Source organism: Anas platyrhynchos, chromosome 1 (genome assembly GCF_047663525.1).
Source record: "Anas platyrhynchos isolate ZD024472 breed Pekin duck chromosome 1, IASCAAS_PekinDuck_T2T, whole genome shotgun sequence".
Lineage (NCBI taxonomy): Eukaryota > Metazoa > Chordata > Aves > Anseriformes > Anatidae > Anas > Anas platyrhynchos.
This window is the reverse complement of record NC_092587.1, coordinates 31681960-31706878: the sequence shown is the minus strand read 5'-3', so window position 1 is coordinate 31706878 and position 24919 is coordinate 31681960. Positions and strand designations below refer to the sequence as shown.

At 38.8% G+C, this 24919-nt stretch overlaps 1 protein-coding gene across 6 annotated transcripts in view; it reads left to right on the top strand.

Moving 5' to 3' along the window:
* The window catches only part of ADAMTS20 (ADAM metallopeptidase with thrombospondin type 1 motif 20), a 95237-nt gene extending 70839 nt beyond the window's left edge, over positions 1-24398 (top strand). For 5 of the 6 annotated variants that reach the window (XM_027456988.3, XM_027456977.3, XM_027456980.3 and 2 more), the window contains 11 exons: positions 9518-9685; positions 12553-12726; positions 16623-16793; positions 17656-17856; positions 17990-18119; positions 18273-18367; positions 18456-18550; positions 18985-19118; positions 19673-19764; positions 21882-21986; positions 22662-24398. In XM_027456988.3, the coding sequence (XP_027312789.1) occupies positions 9518-9685; positions 12553-12726; positions 16623-16793; positions 17656-17856; positions 17990-18119; positions 18273-18367; positions 18456-18550; positions 18985-19118; positions 19673-19764; positions 21882-21986; positions 22662-22751 (1455 nt within the window). In that variant the 3' untranslated portion in view covers positions 22752-24398. The remainder of the gene's footprint in view (positions 1-9517; positions 9686-12552; positions 12727-16622; positions 16794-17655; positions 17857-17989; positions 18120-18272; positions 18368-18455; positions 18551-18984; positions 19119-19672; positions 19765-21881; positions 21987-22661) is intronic. The other variant, XR_003497138.3, reaches the window with a different exon arrangement.
* The last annotated feature ends 521 nt before the right edge of the window (positions 24399-24919 follow it).

The window sequence follows — 24919 nt, the reverse complement described above, 5'->3', positions numbered from 1 at the left end:
GCAATGTTAAACGTTCCTGCACTAAATATTTTCTAGGAGATGTCCCAAAGAAGGCAAAGAACAGAACTGCTGTTCAGTCTTGTAAATTTGCCACAAATTTATACTAATAGATTAAGATTTTTCAGAAAGACCTAGTGAGGTTCTGTCTTTGTTCCTGTTTGCCATTGATTTCAGAAGGAGAAGTAAAGCAGAATTGTCTGGTTTTGTTTTTTAATTTCCCACTGTTCTTGTATTTTTACTTGTTGGTTAGCCTCAGCCATCTGTCTCCATTGTATATATCATCAACTGAAAGGTGATAAAAGTTAGGTACATGTACCAGATATGCTGTTGCAGGAATGCTTACTGAGCAATGCTGTTTATCAGTCCTCTCCCCCCCAGCAAATAAATGAGCTGGTCACACTTCTCATTGTTTTAATATATGTTCTGATTAATTACAGTGACAAAGTTGCTTGAATAAGGGCTGATGGTGAAGTTCTTAGCAGAGGTATATGCAGACCCTTCAGTGACATGTAAGGCCTATCTTCAGACCTGCACATGAGGTAGCAGAGCTTGCCAAATGGCTGCTGAAAGGAGACAGAAATACCCATTGTTTTTCTGATTCTCAGGTGGCAACCAGATGCAATGGACTCAAATCAAGAGCAAGTAAGGCAGGAAGAGTAACTATACAACCGAATTTTTACTGTAATAGAGAGATGAAATAGAACCTATAAAGGAAGTGTTAAATGAGATACCAAATGTGACATGTCATTACTGTTGAAGGTGATCGCATTAATCATCCCCTTGTGAAATAGTGACTGTTATTTCTAAATTTTCAAAAATATCAAACACATGTTAATAGCAACAGAAAATATTGTCAGCACAAGGCTTGTTTTTGCATCTCACTGGTGTTGCCATATAGCGGTGCTAGCATGTATGCCACTGGGTGTCCTGTAGGTTACTGTTGTGTGTAATGGTGAGCTTGTCTTCCAGGAGAGCTGAAACCTGGAAGAAAATAATATCTGGATGACAAGTCACGGCAGCTGAAAACAATTTGGGACTTCGATTCAACTATTCATGTCTGAGTTCTCTAAAGTATGACAGCGATCTTATTTTCTGTGAGGCATTTCCCTCTTCTAACACATCTCATATTTTTGCCATTGTTCATCTTGCTTTCCACTCATCCTCTTCCACCGTGCCACACAACCTTCTATCAACACACTAAAATCTCTATAATCTCTATGAACTGGCTTTTCCACAACATGGAGTACAACACAGTTGTTCTTAGTGCCTTGGATTATACTCTTATGGAAAATGGGAAGATGGTAGCCTCCTCAATATAAACCATGTTGACTTGTCAAAAATTGGAGTCAACTTTGTTCCTTGCTATGAAACTCAGACTCTCGTATTACCTGTGCCCAGACTTTCCTTTTCAAATTATATGATTAGGATTTTTTAGGCTCTACATTGAACTTGTATGAAAGGCTGCTGTTTCATTAGTTCTCCTCAGGCTCAAGATTTTTACGTGGCATCAGGAATCTTCACATTCCTTGTAGCAGCCAAGTACTGGAGTCACCTCCAGATCAGACATATCTTCCTTTTGAAAGAAAATGGGTCAGGCTTTCTTTAGAAGCAAAATCTTGTACTCCTTTCATGGGGAGAAACATCTGCTCAGAACAATGAAGTCACCAAAAAGATTCAGATGATGACAGTTCATATCTGAACGTGTATGATTCCACTGCACATTCTCACATACTGATACTCTTACTGTAGTTATACATTTTATTTTTTATTTTTAAAAAAAGCAGTCTCCAGAACAGGAAAGCAAGGAGTATTCTGTCACCTCCTGTTCAGACGTGACAGGTCTTTTTGGTAGCTTAGTATGAAGAGCTTTGTGAACATTGGCTAACTCCCTGGGGAGCTAAGGAACTGTTTTTTAAAAGGCAATCTAAGTGTGCTTACATCACCTACTAAATCTCTACAGTAGAATTGTCCTCTATAAATTCTAAACTAATTATTTCTTAATATATCTTACATTTTTAGAGACAAAATGTAATTTGAAAATGCAGGATGAGTAGTTACGTAATATGTAAAGTATGATCAGTCCTTTACAGAAAAAAAGTTTCTGATTTCTTTTTCTTTAATGAAGGAACCTGGAGTAGCACCTGTGGAATGTAGTACTTTGAGCATTGAATTATTATCTGAGTATTCCCTTAAAAAAGACTTGGGTATAAGTGACTACCCAACAGGATCTAAAGGTATAGGTGGAATAAAAGCCAAATCCCGTAGTTCCTAAGACAAAGTGGCAGCTGTTTTGTCTGTTTTGTTTTTCTTGTCTTATTGTACTAAGATCCTATTGGAGGGTTTAATTATATCTGGTATCTAGGTAAAACAAAGACAAGGTTTCTGACTGGAAAAGCTTGCAATCTCATTACGAGATGTATGTAGACAAATTGGGAATAAAAGGCACAGTGAAACCCTGCTGAATAGCACCTGGTAGGTGGGGAGCTGAGCTTGTTTTTCAAATGCTCTGTAGTTGGCCTCAAAAATGATGCTAGGCTTTAGGCAGTGATGGACAAAATGGTGGTGTTCATCCTGAGCAGGAAAGACATGACTGGGCCTTTGTAGAAGGACCTGGTTTTCTGATTTGGTTGTGCTGAGCTTGAGGTAATGGGCAGTGCTTTGATGAGATGCCAGAGACATAGGCCAAGTTAAAAGACTTACTCACAAATCTAACTAGAATAAATAAATGAAATTATGTGGTTGATCATTAAGTAGAATTTCAAGAGTTCTGGTTTTGATTTTTCCAGCAGCTGCACAGAGTATGGTTGTTCATCTGCCATCTAGGCAGATTACTGTTTTGGTGAGAGGTATCCCTCATTAACACTACAGCCAGCTGCACAAGACAAAGAAATTCAGACCACATGGAGGCAATTCTAAATACTGTCTAAAATGCCTCAGTAATACCATCGGTAGAATTGGACTTGTGCAGACAAGAAATCAACTCTCTTTCAGCATCTGTCCTGAATGGACTGGCTTTAATATACTGAAAAAGGTTTGGTTTGTGTTTCTCTACTTGTTTTGTTTTGTTATTTAATTGGGATGTCTTTTAACACACACAGTCCTACTAGATGCCTTACAGATTCTCTCATAGCAGTTTTAGCTTCCCACTCTCTACATCAACCCTAGAATGTTCTTTTTTATTCCTTCTTCATCTCTTATTTTTCCATGCATATAGGTGTATTTACTTAGTTTATCATTTATATCTACCTCCTAAATACATATTTACTCTACTTAGTGTTGGTGAAGCTGCAGCTGTGTCCAGTTCAGTCCTCCCTCCCCCCAGTACAGGAGAGACAAGAGACATGGGCATGGTGGGGAGAGTCCAACGTAGGCCATGAAGATCTTTGGGGGTGTGGAACACCTCTCCTGTGAGGAAGTCTGAGAGAGCTGGGGCTGCTTAACCTGGAGGAGAGGAGGCTCAGGGGGGATCTCACCAATGTCCATAAATACATGAAGAGAGAGAGCAAAGAACATGGAGCCATGCTCTCTTCAATGGTGGCCCCATGCCAGTACAAGAGGCAGTGGACACGAAATGGAGCACAGGAGGCTGAACTTCTGAACTTCTTTTTTGCTGAACCCAGGCAGCACTTTTTTACTGTGAGGGTGACAGAGCATTAGCACAGGCTACCCAGAGAGGCTGTGGAGTCTCCTTCCTTGGAGATCTTCCAAAGCCACCTGGGTGTCCCTGCCTGGGACAGGTGAGCTCCTGAGGGCCTGCCAGCCTCAGCCATGCTGGGGTTCTGTGATATGATTCAACATGCCTGAGAAGCAATTATTCAGAAACTGTGCATTTTTCTGTTATCCTTCAGATTAAAGTTGAAACAAATTTATTATCTTAAAAAGAGACAGACAAAGGCTGCCTTTCTGTGGAGCACAGAGCACTTAGTCCTGTCAGAAAGGATGTGGCTATGGACTGTGGACAGGTTAGATGACCTCAAACAAACTGCTGCTGTCTTTCATTGTTCTCAGCCATCCCATTCAGATTTACCTGTTAGGCCATTCAGTGGACATACCCTCCAGAGTCCTGTACTCCCACATTGGATTTGGTTTGGAGTCCACTGGTGTTCACGTCCCTGACACATACCATGGAAACCAAAGTATGGATGGTAAGAAACTGCTGTGTGTCTGATTCCCACACTGTAATGCAGCCAGTCCTTCTGAGCCCAGTTTTCCTCCCTTTCATTTCTCTAGTTGCAAAGGCAACTAGCTTTTTAGAACTGTAGTAAGGCAGATCAACAGACCTCAGCTGCAAGGAGGACTTAGTTTCATCAAAACAAAACATTTTCCCAATGTGAGAAATCTGATATAACACTAAACTTTTCAAATGAAGCCGTGCTTAATGAGGTGACAATGTCTTTAGTGCAGCTTCTGTAGTTAGCATATGTCTGACGCTACATGTAAAAATAAATAATACACATGCTTCTTGGAATTCAATCCACTTTGTGAGAGTGGAGGATTATTTGTTCTTTTGTAGGCATGGTCCTTTCTGATTGCTTGAGCTAATGGCACAGGCTATATGTGCTCATTTTAGTGAAAAAATCTCTGAATCCAAGAATTCAGTAGGACCACTTCTCAGAGTCTGTGTTACTTCTTGACAGTAGTCTACAAATGTAAAGGGAAGGACAGCTTTGTGAAAGCTTTCCTCTGAAGGCTTTCATTCATACCTGTTTCATGCTCAAGCATCACACGGGCCCCTGGGGAGATGCAGCTAGTAGAGAGGAGGCAGGCACAGGAAGAATTAATTCTAATACAGCAAAGGAAGTGTTGAAACAACTCACAACTGGGTAGTGCTCAAAGGCATGTTTTATGAGTGTCTTGTGCAATAGTGGTCCCAGTCTACCTCTAATATAATTTTAAAAGAGCCCAAACAGACTCTTGGGCCAAACAGAGATGATCAAAATGTGGTTTGTCAGACAACTCAAGCAACTACTGTGTTCAACCCTATAGGACTGGAATTTTTCTGATCTGTTATCTTTGTCATGTTTTAAATTCTTCTTGTCCAGTCACAGAAGTGCCAGACAAAAAAATAAAAAAATAAAAAGGAAAAGAAAAAGAACACATTTTAAAAAAGCATTACATTTCTGTAATATTTGTTATCATTTTTAGTGGCAAAGCACTCTGTTTGATCACATTCATTTCTGTGTTAAGTCTCTTTATGGCTAATATGAATGCAAAGAGACACTGTTATATGCTTCTCATTTACTGGTTTGTTTTTCAGTCTCTCAAAGCCTGGTAAGCTCCAGCTAAGCTACGCAAAATGCTCCGTTGAAAGAAAAGGTTAAGGAAATTTAGAATGAAATCCACCAAATAATCCAAAGTCTTCAACCTTGAAATGAAATAATGCTGATAGTAAAAGCATCAAAAAACTTTTTTTTTTAGTAAGGTTTTTGTGAAACTACAGCTGTCAGCTGCAGAGAGAGCCTTAATTTGGTAGGACCTGATGATGGCATGCCTGCCTGAGCATCAGTCTGTGCTGTGGAAGGCACCAGGAGTCCTGTCAGGCTGATCCTTGTAGAATTTTACTGCTATGAAAAAAACCAAACAGATGAATCCTAGTTACCAGTGTTATGGAATGACTTTGAACAATAGTAATCAAGTCCAGCTTTTTGCTGCAGTTTTATGTTTTTAAAAGAACCTGACATATGGGAAATATTACTTTAGCCAATGTTGAGACAAGTGCTAGAATTTCTGTATAAAATGATTACAGGATGTTTTTTCAACTAGTATTAAAAAAAAAAAAAAAAAAAAAAAAAAAAAAGTTTGTATTTATTTTGAGATTTAAAGTTCTTATGGATTTTTATTCTACACATGCAATCCACAGAAAATGTATGGAAAAAATGTCCTCTCCATGAGCCTTCAATCATGTGGAATGTGGTACAAATGAAGCCACTTTACAGATGTCTTGAATTGTAAGGACCAAGTTGTTCTTGGCCACATGCAAATTTACTGAGTAGAAGGAAGTCAAGCAGCAAGAGTTAAGTGCCGTTATACTTCTCCCAGTCAGGAGAGTTAAGCCTTGGGAAGATCATTACCAGAGCATCTCACAGAACAGACTGGGCACCCAGCAGCAAGAGAACCAGATTCCACAAATAGCCTGTAGTAATGTATTAGGAGCTTCAAATATATGCATACAGGCTTGTGGAGTGCAAAACTCACCCTCCTAAGAAATGTACTGTAGTCTAGATTCAGTAAAAGGACATGAGTGGATTCCAGAGCACAGAATGAGGCCTTTGTCCAGTGCAGGTGAAAATCTGATGCTTTGTACTGGTGCGCTAGGTCAGTGTGTGCAATATGCAACTCTAAGGAAAACATATATGATGGCAATGGAGCTAAACACAGGATACCTCACTGTAAGCTGTATGTAGATACTTCTAGACACTTGGGATTCCCAGTCTGGGATCTTGCACAGAACCTATGTTTCTCATTCAAAGAACTGAGCATCAGCTGTGATCCATCTTTACATAAAGCTAGAAGATGCATCCCCACTTCATATTGATTAAAGCTTTTGATTCATCATTTGAGATACCTGGTTTCCTTTCTTTGGTATTTACTCTCTGTGCTGGAGGACAGGCAACCCCCACCTGGCCAGGAGTTACCAGTGAGAAGCTGTGTTGGACGGGAGCAGTCTTCATTTGCCTTGCTGAGGGTGGGCCACTGTCCAGTAAGGAGCTCAGGTGTGCTGCACACCTGAGCCTGCCTGCATCCAATGCCCAGGCATTTTGTGGAGGAAACAATCCTTCTAAGAAATATTTTTAATGTATTATCTATGGAATGAATCCAGAATGTGTCCTCTTTCAGGAGAATACTGTACCTACAGAGTAATATGCCCTCTTGAGTTTTCCATTGATGATCCTTGGATCATCTATATCCAGAGTGAGTGCATTTGCACATATAGAAGAAAAGAAAAAGGGAGCATTTCTCTTTCTTTGTTTGCATTAAATATTGTGTATCAGCGTGTTTTGTAAGGTGCCTGCTCTGCTACCAGTGTACTCTTAAGAGGAATTGCTTTTTTAGCCTGACAGTGTGGAAAGGGATAAAAAACTGTTTTTAGGGTATTGATCATCCTTATGGGGATGTAAGCCGGTCAGTCTATTAAACGGTTGTAGAATTACTCTCACAGAAATTTCTTAATGTCTTAGACTGGGGCTCAGTGCTGCCTAAGTGCTTCTGCAGCTGACGTGGATGCAAGACTAAGGATAACAGTCTTGGAATTAGTTGTCTAAATTTCATCCAGGCCCCACTGGAGTTTCAAAGGGTCCAATCCACAGATACTTAGGTTTCTCTTCCTCTCACTGGTGTTGGTGGGAGATGCTTGCTGCAGTGCATATAAGAATCTGTCTTGTGCTGGAGGTGCCAGCAGCTTCTCCATGAAGTACCAGGAGACACAGTACCCCAAGTGCCTGACTCAAGCAAAACTGCTTGCAATTACTTAGTTTTGTGGTTTACTTGTTTTTAAATTTGCACGATCGTATTTAAGCAGAAGTTTACAGCTACTTACTGTCTGCTGTCTTTTTATTTGTGTTTTTTACTAATAAGATGTTTTCATTCCTTCAGTGAAACAACAACCATGCATTAACCTAAATGACTTAAACTTCAGCATTACTTCATGTCTTTTTCAGTTAAAAATAAAAATAATAATAAAGAACAAAACTTCAAAAAGCTCATAAGTTGAAACCCCTAGTATCAGAACAGTAGTGAATTACCTCTTGCATGGTGAAGTTTCTGTTTTACTGTAAGATCTGTTAAATAGGAGATTTGGATACATGGAAATACAGATCTGTAATTTGATGAATATGTGAAAGAAAACAATGCCAAATCTGTATACTGAAATGCTGTTCCTGTATTTCTGGAAAGCTTACACTTTGCCCATAAGGATTTACTGCACTTTTCAGATATTTTTTTCCCCCATAATCCTGACCTGTTGAATGCACCTTTTTAATTTATTCCATATAACATTACATTAACATGAAGTGAAAAATCTCCCTGGAAAAAGTATTATTCAAAAGTGAATTTTTTCCTATGAGTTGGCAAAATTCTATAACTTACCGTCTCTCAAAGCAACAAAAAATAAAATTTCAGATGATTTATCAGTTGCATTAACTGGAAAGCTAAAATGATCATAGAATCACAGAATGGGTTGGGTTTGAAGGGACCTCAAGGACCACCGAGCTCCAACTCCCTGCCACGGGCAAGAACACCTCCCACTAGACCAGGTTGCCCAAAGCCCCACCCAGCCTGGGCTTGAACATTTCCAGGGCTGCTCTGGGCAGCCTGTGCCAGGGCCTCACCACCCTCACAGTAAAGAATTCCTTCCTTATATCTAATCTAAATCTGCCTTCTTTTAGTTTAAAGCCATTTCCCTTTGTCCTATCACTACACTCCCTGACCAAGAGTCCCTCCCCAGCTTTCCTGCAGGCCCCCTGTAGGTACTGGCAGTTACCCAGTATATGCTCTTTAGGTATTGGAAGACTGCTATATGGTCTTCCTGGAGCCTTCTCTTCTCCAGGAAAATAGAAAGGTTAACAAAAAGAAAAAATAAAAAGAAAAATAAGAAAAGAAAAAGACTTAAGTGCTTGCTTTTAGAAAGTTCATGATCCAAAATAATCCAGCTGAGTTGCCACCTCATTTGTAAATGCTTCAGGTACTCTGTTTGACTGAAAGTTCCCTGCGACCTGCAGCTCTGTTTTGCAGGTGACAGGGATAGCCCTGGTCTGAAGAGTTCAAGACCAACCTCACTGCAGCCCAGGAGGTTAACGGAGTAATGGCTCGTTCTCCAAAACAGAATTATCTGTCAGATGCGCCCTATTCATGTCAAACACATACTGTTGGGATGGGCTTCATAAAATATGTCTTCAGCTCCAGTGGTATTATGTCAGAGTGGGAGATGTCCTAGAGCTAGCCTGGCATATCATAGCAATTTTCTGGAAGAAACAGAAGAGCCAGGGGAGATCAGGGGCAGGGTTGAATCTCCAAGGCCTGCTCTGTAAACTGGAAAGTTTGCTTAATACATCTTCTCTGGCCTCTGTGCCACACACAGTGAGATACCCAAAGCTCCTGGAAAGGTGTCAGAGCAAGCTTGACTTCATAGCCTAATGGTTGGAAACATCATATCCATATTTTGCATTTTTCTTTTTTTAAAGCTTATATTAAGCATGGTAAGCATAATGCATACATGAAAATAGCAATATCCTTAGTAGGAACAGAAGGTTGTAATATCAAGCTGGCATGGGAGACTGAGCTCAGATATTCATCAGTGACTATTTGAATGAAAGAGCAATGTGTGATGTGGATCTGATCAATAATGCTAGGTACAATAGAAATGGCATAGAAATTTCAGATACGTGCAGTAGATATGTCAGAATATAGAGGCTTATTCATATAGTTGTAGAGCCCATCTGGGGCTCTTCCACAGATTCTTCGGGTTTTCTTATTACTCTGAGATTTTTAGTGAAGTAATGAAACATACTTCTCTTTTCAGTGTTCTGTTTCCTGTGGAAAAGGTTTGAAGTATCGTGATGTGCATTGCTTTAACAGCTTCCAAGCTAAAATAGAGGAAGGAAACTGCAGACATTTAAAAAAACCACGGACATACAAAATCTGTAGAGCTGGAAGATGTCCTGCTTGGAAAGCAAGCAGATGGAAAGAGGTATGTGAAGTCTGCTATAATTATGTTCTTCTCTTCTATAAAATTACAAGGCAATATCATATTCATAACACAGTGCTTCAATCAAAATAAGTGTCTGCAAATTTTTACATGCAAATCACAATTAAATTTGAATATCTGTAAGAAGTTCATTTTTTTTTTTTTTTCAATATTTTACAAGAAATATCTCTGAAGATTTAAAGTATTTGGTAATCTGAACCTTATACAGAATTGTTACTTGCAACTTTCCATGACTTGAAAATTCAAAATATCGGTAAAATTTAGAAGTTTACTTCTCACCTACAGTGACAAATTCAGTAGTACTGCTGCTGTTGCTGTCATAGTCTGAATATTGAAGTAAAGCAAGGTTTGTGGGGGAAGGAGAAGAAAAATGGCTTGTGGACACAAATACATGGTCTCTCCACCCCATATTGAGGTTGTAAAATATCTCTCACCTTGTTAGAATCATAAAATCATTTAGGTTAGAAAGACCTCTAAGATCATAAAGTCCAACCTAGTTAACCTAGCACTGCCAATTCTACCACTAAACCGTGTTCCTAAGGACATCTTCTGAATGCCTCCAGTGATGGTGACTCAACCACTTTCCTGGGCAGCCTGTTCCAATGCTGCACAACCCTTTCAGTGAAGAAATTTTTCCTAATATCCAACCTAAACCTCTCTTGGTGCAACTTGCTGTCATTTCTTGTCCTATCACTTTTTGTTATGGAGAAGAGACCAACCCCTATCCTTCTACAAACTTCCTTTGAGGTAGTTGTAGAGAGCACTAAGGCCTCCCCTGAGTCTCCTCTTCTCCAGACTAAACAACTCCAGTTCCCTCAGCCACTCCTCACAGGACTTGTGCTCCAGGCCTTTTACCAGCTTCATAGCCCTTCTCTGGACACACTCCAGGGCCTCGATGTCCTTCTTGTAGTGAAGGGCCCAAAACTGAACACAGTACTCAAGGTGTGGCCTCACCAGAGCTGAGTACAGGGGGACAATCTCCTCCCTGCTCCTTCTGGCCACATTATTTCTGACACAAACCAGGATGTCATTGGACTTTGGCCACCTGAGCACGCTGCTGGTTCATATTCAGCCGACTACTGACCAGAACCCCAGGTTCTTTTCCACCAGGCAGCTGTTGCAAAATTGTGTTCAGCTCAGCACATTGCAGTATTTTGCATTTCACTCGATATTTTCATACCTTCTCATATAGGAAAACACCCATTTCCATTTAGAAGTTTGCTCTAAAGCTGATCACAGCTGATGCCTTGTTTTCTGTTAAATGCAAAAATACTTCTTTTATTTGAGAAATAGAAACCAGATCTTCTTTTCAAGCAAATGGCATAACCATTAACCTACATGGTCATTCTCTTGCTCCACAGATCTATGAAGAATTGCATGGAGAGTGAAATAGCTCTCTTCCATTTTATTTTCCTTTTCACCTGAGGTCAATAGGTAGTATGTTGGTTTAACTCAAACAGTATGAAAGAAGAAGAAAATGTTCCAAACAGGTTTTGGTTTTGTCATTCATTTGTAGACTTTTGTTTTACACTCCTGTATTAATCCATCAGTGTAACATTTCTGAATCACAATAGAAATTCCTATTATGGAAAAAAATGATCAGTCTCAGATGATTGCTACTAGCAGACCCAGGACACCCTAGAGAGGGAGAGTTTATCTGTCAAAAGAAATGGGTGCAGTAAGGGCCTGGCTGCTGCCTAAAACAGGGGCTAGAGGTAGAGATTGTACAAAAGTCAGGAATGTTAATTCACATGTCCTGATAAGACTGATGCATGTGAGTTCACACATCAGAGAAATTGGTAGGCTATTACACTCAGATTGAAAAACAAGAATAAAGAACAATTGACTTTGAAAAGCGAATGTGTGTTACTACCCCAAGCATTAAAGACCATACCTGAGTGATAAGGAGTGTTGAAGGATACACAAGGTACAGAAACAGATGCTCTCTAGTGTTATCTACCTTTAACCATTTAGTAATTCTGTGATTTCATTAAAAGACCCAGACTCAACCTTTTAGAGGGAAACACGGAAACTTTGGATATTACAGGAGGGGGTGATGCAAGCTCCGTTCCAAAATGGTGGTGATAAAATGCAGGCTGCCATGTATTACCAATCTCCACAATTCTGCCACATCTGATAGAGCAATATCTGCTTTATGATTAGGTTGAGTCTTTAGGTATGTTTTGGGATCTAACTGTGCTTCTGACTGGGGTAAAAGAGAACGTCTATTGCAGCAAAGTCTTTGTATTAAGTATTGCTTAGTAAACTACCATTGCAGTTAACTCCTTTTGGCCAGAGATAAGGAGAAGAGACATATGGTAGACAGGTTTTGAACTATTTTAAGCTCATCATAATTTAAAATCCTTAGTACTACCTGCAAAAGAGAGACAATAGCCTCAAAATGCTGCATCATTTGCAAGATTTTTCTAGAATGAAATACTGAGGTTCTTTTTCTTTCAGTTTAATATTTGCATTTTACAATAATAGGCAAGACTGACATTCTTCAATTGAATAATGAAATAAGGTGAACTCAGTACTTTGAACTGTTTGATCCTGCAAACCCTTAAACTTCTGTTTTGCATATGCATATGCTGATTGTTCCTACTGTGAATTAAGATAAGCAGACAGATCAATCTAGGCATATTGGATGCATTTTTTTTCTGTATATCTTAGAGGCTTTGATTTTAATTGTAACGTACATTTTCATCGTAAATTTATTCAGATAATATGGTGGGGTCTGCAGAGTGTATTTTAAATAATATTCTAATAACACTCAGTAATGGAAACTGCGCTACTTTCTGTTGACTGTCTCATTTCACACTGACATGACTAATTTTGATCTATTTCAGTGTTCTGTGTCTTGCGGAGTGGGGATTCAGCAAAGGGACATCTACTGTCAGCTGAAGGGCTTGGGTCAAGTGAATGAAGCTGCGTGTAATCACGCTGCACGGCCCACTAGCCAGAGGCGCTGTTGGCTGCCTGCCTGTATGCAGTACCACTGGTTGGCAGATGAATGGGAAGATGTAAGTAAGGCTTTCAACTTGTATGAAGTAACTATGAGTGATGTAATGAGTTTTCCTACTTTTTCAGCTTTGGATATGTTTCTAGTAGCCTTTATGTTGCAGAATAACAAGTGAACATGCTGGATATTTTGAAGGTCAAATTTGCAAAACTGCTGTGGTAGGTCCCCAATGATACGATTGTGTTATTTTATTACAAAGGTCTTTATATATTGCAAAAAAGTTTTAATAAAACTTAATGATGAAATATGCAAAAAACACTTCTTTAGGAAGAGAAATACAGATGAAACATCAGCTGGAAGTAAAAACCTCAGCAGTAAAATCTTTGGGATTTTTTTTTGTTGTTTTTTCAAGAACTTCTATATGGCAGACTTACCAGAAAAGAAGCAACAAAAGCAAACATATACTCAAGAAAATCTAACGACGCTTTCAGGAAAGAATTATTATTATTATTATTATTATTATTATTATTATTATTATTATTATTATTATTATTATTATTATTTTAGCGTGATCACTATTTTCTACATGCAAAAATAAGTTTTGTATCCATGTATGCACATATAGATTGAGGGAGAGAGAAAACAAAATCCTGGATAATACCTGAAATGGTGTACAGGAGAGCCCGTCTCTTACTGTAACATTAAACAAACACTTAGTTTGTGCAGTTGCAGCATCTTCATTCTGTTGCGTTACATTTTTTAGGGCAACCCTTCTGAAGCTTTGAATATGAAGACTCAAAAGTGTCAGAGACCTAATGATGTAGAACAGGCTACTGCTAGTATATAAATTATTTGCTGGTGTTTTGCAAAAACCGAATAATATTCATGCAATTCTGGCATATAATCATCTGTTAAGCCACATTGAGAAAGGTGACAATATAGGTTTCTTCCAAGTGTTCACTTCTAATGTGAACTTGTTAAAATCAGGAATTAGAGCAGAAATGGCTCAGAACGTTCTTTTATCAGAAATGTACATTTTCAGAAAGTGAGGGTGAGTTTTCCTTCCCTATCAAACACTTGTATATTCCAGATGGGTATTAAGAGCTCTTCGCTACAAATGCATTGTGTTTCACAACATCATCTGTCTACTTCCTAAATTTTTCCACATTTTAACTGCTGTTTGCTTGAAATTCCTGTGTTCAATTCTCTTCCCCCTCCCAGATTCATGCATAACCCTGAGCATTGATAGTAACTCTTCAGGTGTTTATCTGTATCCTTCTCCTGGTGCAGTATGTACTCAAACTCAGAATATTTTCCCCAGCTGTCTGTGCTCTGAGTGTTCGTGTGTCATTTCCTTGCCTCACTAGTCACAGCATATGAGAAAAATTTCCAGATCTAGCATTTGTACAGTTTACAGCTGGGAGGCTGGCTATTAGAAGCAGCCAGCTTTTTCATACCGCATATGCATTTTCATACTAAAAAGAAGAATCTCTACTGGAACAATATATAAGGCATAATGAAAAGTAGTTTTCTGCCTGTCCTCATTACCTAATTATTGGGTTCTTCCTCATGTGCCTAATATTCTGACCTACTTCACGCCATTAAAAGGTGAGATGTCTCTGTAAGCTACAACAGCCAACTGTATCCACACTGCACCCCTGATACAAGTCCACACATCTTCACTCTCTGAGTGATGGGATTTCTTAAAGGCTTAATGCACATATGGCTTCCACTACTGAGCCCCATTCTCTTGTAGATTTTCTGAACAGGCAGGTAAGCTCTCTCTCTGGTTTACACCCATTATTCTCTCTGATTTCCCACCATCCTCACCTTTTCAAGAAAGTTGGCAAGCACTCAGATGGCAAGACCAGGACATTATAAGCACTTAATTTCCTAATCATGAGTCAATACTTGAATTTCTCCTTCAGGTGTTAAAACCTTACTCCTACCTAATGCAAGTGAATTTTTGTCTTTTTTTTTTCTTTTTTCCTCCAAAAAAGCCCGCTACAAAGAGTGATGAGAAGCTGATCTCAGATGGAATAAGGCTGTTGTTTTTCCACATCAGTAACATGATATCACTGATTGTTTTGCCTATTAATTTCTTGCTCACATGAAGAGAATAGAAGGCTAAAGCTTTTCATCCGAATGATTGTTTACCTCGGTCTCAGCTTGTTTAGAGCTTTCTGGTCAAGAGTGGTTTGTATGCCCAGGTGTATATTTTGCAGCTTCTTTCAACAGTGTATTTATGTCACTGAAATTTCTAAAGCAGTTGCTTGGGGCTCAGTGCTTGCTCATGAAGTTTGCAGGTGACACCAACTTGTGGAGATGGGTTAATATGCTGGAGGGCAGGGCTGCCATCCAGGGGGTCCAGACACACTGGAGGAATGGGCCGATGGCAACTTTCTGCATTTCAACAAGACAAAAGCAAAGTACTGCCCTGGGAATGAAGCAATCCTGCAGCAGCCCAGGCTGGGAGGAGCAGCCCAGAGGCCTGGTGGCCGCTGAGCCTGGGCCAGCCATATGGCTGGCAGCAGTGACAGCCTGGACCATACTACAGAGACCTGACAGTACATCAAGTGAACTGATACCTTGTTCTCAGCACTTGTTAGACCATGCGTAGCTTCTACATTCAGTTTTGGTTCCCCAGTGCAAGAAAGACATTGACAAATGGGAGGCTGGATGGGGGCCAAGCAACCTGCCCATGAGGAGAACCTGAGGGAACTGGGCTTGGTCAGCCTAGAGAAGAGGCGGCTTTGGGGAGACCTATCAGTAGCCTTCGGTATCTACAAAGAAGTTGCAAAGAAGACGAAGTCAGGGTCTCCACACAGTGTTGCATGGTGGGACGACACAACAGGAATAAAGTGAAGCCAGAGGTTCGAGCTGGCTATTAGGAAAAAACTTTTCCCCCATGAAGACATTTTGGGCAGTAGAATGGACTGCCCAGGGAAGTTGTGCAGTCTCTTAAAGGTCTTCAAGGAAACTTGATAAAATTAGAGGTTTCCTCTCACAGAGCTGTTCTACCTTACATCTGTTTTCTGTACTTCAGGTTGCCACTTTGAGTCAATAACAATAAAATTTGAATGATAAATTTGGCCTATACATCAGACCTTGTATGAGTCTCCTAATTGACTGTGGTTGGGTCCAAATCCATATAAAGTTATGCTCAGAGTCAAAAGTACCAAGTAGACAGTGGTATTGATTAATGCATCCACTGAGACTGGAGTTTATGTATTTGAGCCTTCCTTCTTTATCGCAGCCAGTTCAAAGAGGTTAGTTTAAGCATCTGGAGCTGGGGACATGCTGTTGACCTGTATTATTACATAGCCCGTACCTCTGTATTATGCAGCCTGTACCTCTTTTCTGGATTTAGGTGGCAGCAAGGTTCACAGTCCATGCTGGCAGAGCTGCTGCTGATGCTCAGTCTCACAAACCTGCCATGGAAGGACATCTGAGGACATGTGGGGCAAAGGCACAGTCTCAGTAGAGACTGCTGCCCAGAACTGCCCCTGGTTTTACTAATAGCCAGTTCTGTTTTCTTTTGTTTTATCAGTGTAATATCACGTTGTGCCTCCAGGGATTATTTATGTTTTGTTTTCAAGACCGAGTTATTCTTTCCATATTTCATTTTAATCCTATCTTGACTGTTTCCTTTTCATGCAGAAGAGCTTTTTCACTCAACCTATCATCTTAGCCTGACATTTTTATTTTCTGCTCCATCTCACCCAACAATTGCAGTGTCATGCCATTATGTACTGTTGTTTTTGCAGCTGATTGGAGGTATCTGAGCAATGAAAATAAAGGATTTTGATTCAGTGAGTAATTCGGTCCAATTCTGATAACACGTCATAAAAGTTTTGGCTATCTGAATTTTAGTGATATGTGACAATTGACAAATAGCTTTATTCTGTAAATGACCAGTTTTGTTCCACATACCATGATTGTTTTTCTCACACTCAGTGCTCGACATCATATAGAAGAGAGGAAATACACCGAAAGGTTAAGTGTGTGGATGAAAAACAGATTCAAGTGGATGAAAGCTTCTGTGATCCTGCCACAAAGCCTCCATCAACCAAAAACTGTAGGATAGCTCCCACTAAGTATGTTGTGCTTACAGGAGATCTGTCACAGGTAAACTAACGATATTGCTCACACATTTTCATGTAATGTTACACTGAAGAGTATTTTACTGCTGTAAAATATACTTTATGAGTGCAGAGGGAAAAAAAGCATATTTTCATCTGAACAAGGGTGCCCCATCTTTCTTCACAGTGAACCTTGCAATCAGCCATTGTTTATTGTAGTAACTGTCTGACTACTACCAAACTCTGGTTAGTAAGGGCTATGGGATAACAAGTTATTAGAAAGAAACAGTGCTTGGTTTTAGAGAAGCTTTTGCTGTAATGAGGGATGCTAAATAATGCTAAAATGAGTAGTGGTGGGAACATGAACAGGAATAGGCAGTGCTAGGGACTGTTTGCTAAGTGTTATGATTAAGGGAGAGTCACCATAAATAAAATAATACAGGGGTGAAACAGAGAGTGTTACCTTTGCCATTTGACACTGACTGTCGTCTGTTAGCCTGCCTGGGAGATATGAACACCTGCTGGAGGACAGCTGCCCTTACCACCAGACTCCTCTGCTAGCTCCAAAGGAAACATCCTTACAAACTGATCTCACTGAAGCAAAGAGAAATTCCTTCCTTGATTTCAGTGAAATGTGGAATCAGTCCCTTGTTTCCCTTGCACTACCTACATGTATGTGCATGTACTGCAGCTGAGAGGGAACTGCTCTGGAACCTCCATGAGCTCTGAGAAGATCTCCTTGGGTGTGTAATTACTGTAGACCTTCACTTCTGCACACTGATTAACTGAGATGTCACACAGGATTAGAGGCTTTTGCCAAAATGAGGGATGATTTACCTGTAGCTGCAATGCTGTGGGAAGGTTCACCTCTGCAGAAATAATGCTTGTGCTTGGGGATTTGATTTTAGTGTTCAGCCAGCTGTGGGGTGGATTACCGGCAGAGGATCACATACTGTGTTGGAATCCATTCTGTTCAAAACAAGCACGCCTACGGCCTTCGAACTGTGGCATATCGAGAATGCCCAGTAACACCCTCCCCATACATTTATACATGTAATATCAAAGGATGTTCACAAGGAGCTACCTGGAGAGTGGGGAAGTGGACCAAGGTGAGTACAGATGTGCAAACTGATTTTTGATAGCTGCCTCAAACACAAATGCATGCCAAGATATTTGGCTGACAAACTTATGTTAATTATTTGCTACCTTCTAAACTAACTTTTGATTGCTATCCATGTCTAGTGCTCAGTGACTTGTGGAGTGGGAGTAAAGGAAAGAACAGTAGCATGTATGACTGAAAATGGTTTATCCAGTGACTTGTGCCTGCCACGTTTAAAGCCAGATACCAGAAAGATCTGCCATGCAGAAGAATGTAAGTGGAAGCTGTAATTTTAGGGTGAACTTAATGTTTTCCCAGTTTATTTATTTAAAAGCAATGATTATATTTGGAGAATAATTATGGAAAAGTCCTACAGCTAAACTCTGATCAGGAAATATTAATATGATTCAATCCTTCACTTTGAAGGTGAAATACTTTCTACCTGCAAAGATATCCAGGTTAAAAAAGGGATTAGAAAAGACGGTGAATACCTACTCAACATTAAAGGAAGGATGATAAAGGTACTCTTAATATTTATGAGCACATATTTTTATTAAATAATACTTTTTTAATAAAGATTTTGCTAAAGGGTTGTATTTTCTCTGGCAGATTTATTGTTCAGGCATGCATTTAGAGAATCCCAGAGAATATTTGACGTTGGTAAAAGGTGAAGCAGACAATTTTTCTGAAGTATATGGATTCAGGTACAAATGTGTTTTTTTAAATTTTACGAAGTGCATTTATATCTCCCAAAATAAAACAATAAAATAATAGTTACCTGATAAGAGTTAATAAAATTTATCTGATAGGAACAGATTAATATATATATATTTTTTACTTCATCTTCTGTTTTGGATATCTAGGCATATAAATATGTGCAGAAATGTGGATACTTCCAAGCTGGACTTGAGATAATTGCATTAAATGATTCTAATTTTTTTTCTATCTTGATTTTAGTAGAAAATGATTGAATCCACATTAGTATTTCAGCTGAGCCAAGGCTAATGGCTGAGCTTCTTGTTCAGTAACTGTCGGTTAATTTTCTATATGTGGCATAGTTCAATGCAATTATTTTTCACTATGATGTTCTGTTATGGAAAAATGTCAAAAGGAAAACTAAATCCTTGCTGTTCTCTAGGTTACAGAATCCATATGAATGTCCTTTCAATGGAAGCAGAAGGCAAGACTGTGCCTGTCGAAATGATTACCTTGCAGCTGGCTTCACAATTTTTAGCAAAATAAGATTTGATGTAGACTCCATGCAAATTAGAAGTAAGCATTTTAGTAGTTTTAGCTGATGTGAGCCTTTCTTGATACTGTGCATGGTCGTGATTACCAAACTTTCATTTGAACACACTTGTGGATCCAATGATGCAATTTTGGGGTGAAAAAAATTTGTTAGTTTGTCCCACGTGGTCAAGTGGCATGAATTTTACAGTTTCATATTTAAGTGATTTTGTAAATATTTTGTTCCCAATATTCCATTTCCTTTTAGCCACTGGCACATTCTTCTTGGGAGAGTCTTGCCATGTCATCGTTAATCCCTCTCAGACCAATGCAGAAAGGCCAAAAGGATGGGGGATCTTGCAGCACTTTGAAGCCCGTCTGAAGGTGGCAAGCTGAGCCACAGCCAGATCACGTGGACTTATGTCAGTCCTCCTCCTATCCCCATCCTGTCTCAGAAAGCAAACTGGGCTTGTAGATTGCGTTGATGTGGCATAAACCAGAATGTCAAAAAAGAGAAAAAAAAAATTGTTGTTTCACATAGTTTTCACCTGATCTTCTAATGCAGCACTTCTAGTGTTGAGTAATTTTCTGTTTTCTAGCCACAGATTTTCTTTTTGCTCAGACTATACTTGGGAGAGCAGTTCCATTTGCTACAGCTGGAGATTGCTACAGTGCTGCCAGATGTCCGCAGGTATTTATGATTCCTTCTTCCCTTGAAATGTGCACAGAGGAGAAAAAAAAAAAGTCTGTGTGACTGGTTTAGAGCTGTAACTCTAAAACACCTAAAATCTGTTCTGTCTGGTCTTTGTATGACTTTATAAGTGTTTGTCTTACTGTTTTCTCTCCTGTTTCACCATCTCTCTTTTTTTTTTTTTTTTTCTGTTTCTACCACAAATTGTTTACTCCATGATTTGCCTCTAGGCTCCCTGTAGCTGTATCAATTTTTGTACTGCTTTCATGTATTGCTCTCCCTCCCTCTTGAATACCTGGATGTGAGGTATCCTTTGTTTTCCCTTCTCAGTCTTCCTTCTCCTTTTATTTAACCCTATGATTTTTTTCTTTTCTCATCTGTTTCTTTCCTGACTCTGCATAGCTTTGAAGGCTGCCAGAGAAATTGATCCTGTTTAGCACATGAATTCAAGTTATACATCTATTGGTGTGTCTACGTTATTGTTTTAGTTTGGATTGGCTGGTGTTTCTTAAGCGAATCTCTCTATTGTCCCAGTTTACTGCTTGTAGTTTTGCACCATGGAGCAGTCTTGGGACACATGAACCTCCAGATGAAAGTAAATCAAAGCTCCAGAAGGACCCTAGTGAATGCCAACTGCTAATGAGTATTCAGTCTGTGGGACTCGATGAGAGTTAGCCCAGTGTAAAACCCTGATTTGTGTATTGCATACTGTACATTAGGTTCTCTGACCCACCTTTTTCACTTTACAGGTTTGCTCATACTTCAGCGTAATTGATAACACAGACATAGCCCTAGTCTGACCTAGTCAACCTAGGCTGCCCCTGGAGTCCACTGGCAGAAATGGGATCCCCTAGAACACAGTACCTCTAACCTTACCCTATTAGACATTTTATGGTTGACCATCCTCTGGAAGCACATATTTCTTTACTCTGAGTATAAAGGGAGTTACGACTCACTAGCTCAGACTTGCATGGATGTGAATCCCTGTTTTCTGTCTAACCTGGGTGCCTAAAATTGACAGGCTGTATGCATGGATGCATTCAAGGGCTGCTAGGACCTACAGTTTAGGTACAAATTAGAGTACCTAATTTAAAAAGTACCTAATTTTAAAAGTACCTAAATTAGACAAACTTAGTCCCTAACATGGAAACAGTTGGAATTCATTACAATGTTGGATGCCTTCAACCTGCAAACTCTTCAGGCTTAATGCAATACATGTCTATCTGCAACCTGTAATTTTTGTTGGAAGACACTTTCCTCGTGTGTTTTTCACTGCTGCATTTTCATCTGTGAGATGGGCATTGAAACTACTGCTCTGAGTCTGTATGTACATAAAAAGCCTCAGTTACTTCACTCTGTCCTTGAAATCTGTTCCTGGTCTTGAGTTTACTGCACGACAGACAGCTGTTATGCTGTCATTGTAACTGCACATAGCACTTTTAATTTATTTTTACAAAATGATACCCCTGTAAATGTAGTCACTTTGGGCCTGTTAATTGTGGAAAGCATTTCACACTATTTGAATGAATATCCCCCAGCTGCTTTATTCGTTAATAGAAATCTACAGAAACAATAGAATACAGAAGCTACAATATGTAATGGAGATTTTATCTTTCCTTAAACTTTGATCTTGTGTTTTAAGTAATTTTAACTAGGTCTGAATACAGAAATACAGGCCTTCAGTGAACTGGATGGGGGTTTCAGATTACAGTGTTGCCTAAAACAAGAGTTAGGCTCTTTGTGGAGCTAACATATGTTTTAAGCATACTGCACTTCTGTGTGAATGCAATTTAATCATTTTCTGTACCCCAGTTTGTTTACCAAGGTTAGTGCTGTTAGTTCTGTATTCAGGCTCTTCAAACAGATACTGCAGATCAGCTGTTTCGCAGGTGCTACTTACTGCAGAGTAACTTGTTCATGCATCTCTGTGTCCTGAGAGTCAAAAATTAGGAAATATGTGATGTAACTAAGCTAGGTTAAGCATGCCCTTTTGAGTACTTTAGGTATAACTAAATATACCCTAAGTTATGTGTGTAGCTATGCCAAAGTAAAGTGTTTTAGTGTTTTGAACTCTGTTCAAAAGCTCTGTGTTTTACCTTTTGTTTTTGTTCTGTTAGGGACAGTTCAGCATTAATTTGGCTGGTACAGGACTGAGATTATCCAGTACAGTTAGGTGGATTGCTCAGGGCAACTATGCAACTGCTGACATACACAAATCTCACGTAAGTCAATGTTGTTTTCCTTTACCTACAATTATGGCTTGGAATATGTCTCAGGAGGCGCTGCTGATGACATTCTAGTGCAATGCTAGTTATGAATCAACTATAGTGCTCAAGGTCTCTGATCTGTCTAAATTTTATTTCAAGTGTAGTATGAGACCTAAGCCTGATAATTTCATCTTAAAAATCTCATGGAATGTTTAATAACACCTCCCAGAATCTAATTCAAATCAACACTGCCTACCTAGCCTTCTCTTACTGGTTTTAAGGGCCTATTTCCATATTAATTAGGTTCGTTAAAAAATTGGAGATACCTACTATTGCCTCATAAAAAATACCATTTTATTGAAGATTTATTGAATCTTCTACTTCAGAAGATTCTTACAGATTGCTTACCTCCAACTTGATTCATATGGGAAGCCAAAAGATCTGTTGAAAAAGAAGAGTAAAGATGCATAATTTAGGAAAACATTGGATAGTAAGCTGGGAAAGAAGGTATACAACACTAATGATAACGGATCTCTGTGCCTGTTCCATTAATTTGATGCTCACTTGATTTAGTGTTTCTAGGTTTGATTTGTCAAAATGTCTATTGTGTGCAAACCTCAAGGATCTTTTTGTACAACTATGATTTCAGTTACTTCTCTTGATTGATTGCTTTCTCTGTCTCATTTCCAGGATGGTACTAAAATATATGGAAGATGTGGAGGATTTTGTGGGAAATGTATTCCTAACACAATTACTGGTCTTCAGCTTCAAATACAGTGAGAACTCTGGTGTGGTAGGAACATCAAAGGGCAACATCTGTCATTTAGGTGCAAAGTGTAGGTGCTGTGTATATATGTATTTTTTTTAATTTTCATCTCTGTAATACTCATTACTGTAATGCTCACTGCTAAGAATTCCGTTCTGTTTTCTTCAGTGTTTATTTGGGGAGGTGCTACCTGTCTGTGAGCTAACAAGTATGTAAATCACAATCATAAACCTTCAGGTTTTCATGGAGAGGCATTCATTCAATGTATAGTAGGTATATCAACCAGTAAATTGCACTGAGATTGCTAACATGGGTAACACCTTGAACTGTGCCATAATTGCAATACATTACCTACAACTTATTGGTGCAATTCTGTATGCAGTATTCAGTAAAATACATACTGTATTGATTTTCTTGATCAGCTACACTAAAATGTAGAAAAGAAATAAAAGTCATTCCTATACAGAGAAAAGAGTTAATAATTTCAGATCTTTCAACTTTGTGAAACCTGTTAGGAATTTCTGTCAATTTTTTAATTTACAGCAGAAAACTATATAACCAGTGTATTTTCCCTTGAGATCAATAGATCTGTGTTTCTCTGTCAGTAAAAGCATTTTTCCCCATACCTGTCATTATATCTATTGTGGTGCTCAAATACTAGCAGCAATGCTGAAAGTGTGGTTTAACCTCTACAGTCTCTATAGCACATGTTAAACATCTAGGCTTATTTTTTGTGGTTACAGAAAGAGATAAATAAGGAGAAAAATTGCTTGGAAATCTGATTTTAAACCCTGCCTCTCAGCTAAGAATACTGTAAAAGGAGCATGTTTTGTTTACATACCACTTGTACGTGATTGTATGAATATGCATTTACTTAAACCCTTTCCATATACCCCTGATTCCATTAGCATATTCGTAATGGCTATAGCATGCCTCCCTTTTATATTCCAACTCAATACAGTTTTCAGTAACCTTAGGAAAACTCTGGGGCAGAGGCAGCATGGCTGGTGTCCACCTTTGACTCCGTTTGATATTTTTGAATGGCTATAAGTAAAGCTCTAACATCTGCTAGTTAAAATTATGTCTTCCAGAAAAGTAAGTATATGAAAGAGTTATACAGTTTTAAAAATTATCTAGATGATTTGTTGTTTTGGATCACCTTACAGTCCAGAACCATAGAAGTATATGCTTATAAAGATAATGTGTTTCAGGGCCAACACTCAGGTATTCTGAATAAAATTTACTACCTGCATAATAACATGTATGATGTATTGGATAACTAGATATTTTTTTTATTTTTTTTTTCTGACAATGTGCATTCTGTAAACCAAATATCTGTTTTGCATGCCAGTAAAATTGTTAGATCAAATGGCAGCTATATCATATTTCTACCCACAAGGAGTTAGCCATGAATTAGCAATATGTATTAATTAAAACCAAGACTGTACCACATAAGTCTAAGCAGCTACTTTTAGATAACACATGTAGGTAATTATTTTGTGATCTCTGCATCAGAAATGTATTTTTGCACTATGTGCCTTATATTAGTTGTAAACATTAATAAGAATATAAAACATTATTTTCCTAGAAATGTTTACATTTATAATTAAAATCTTGTAATTTATAAAGTATTTATATAATAAATATGCTTGTGTGAATGGTACTTGAGTCCTTTTGCTTTTTTTTTTTTTTTTTAATCAAATAGCAGAGAACATTGCAAAAATATGTCAATTTGTTTATGCACAGAATAACTACGATATTAATACTGCCTCACCATTATAGATAAAGACTTATACTGTAATAACTGTCAGACAGGCAGGTTGTAGTCATACAAATATTTTCCATGGAAGCAAATACAACTTCGGAGGTACAAACCACATCTGCATGCTCTTTCCAGCCCCTACTCCTGTGTTCACCTATACATTTCTTGTGGGGTTGCCCCATAGATCATTCATTGAAATGAATCCACTGGTCAGTTCTTCTAATTATTTAATAGCATGGTCCCTCAACAGCTGCTTCAACAGCTGCTTTGGCAGAAGGTGAACTGAAATCTGCCTCCATCTAGAGGAGGATCATTCTCTTTTCAGCCCTGAAACACACTGGTCACAGGCTGGGAAATGCTCAGCTCTTCTGCTGCAGAATCAGTCTGAAAATCCAATACCAGATAAAGTGACTTTAACCT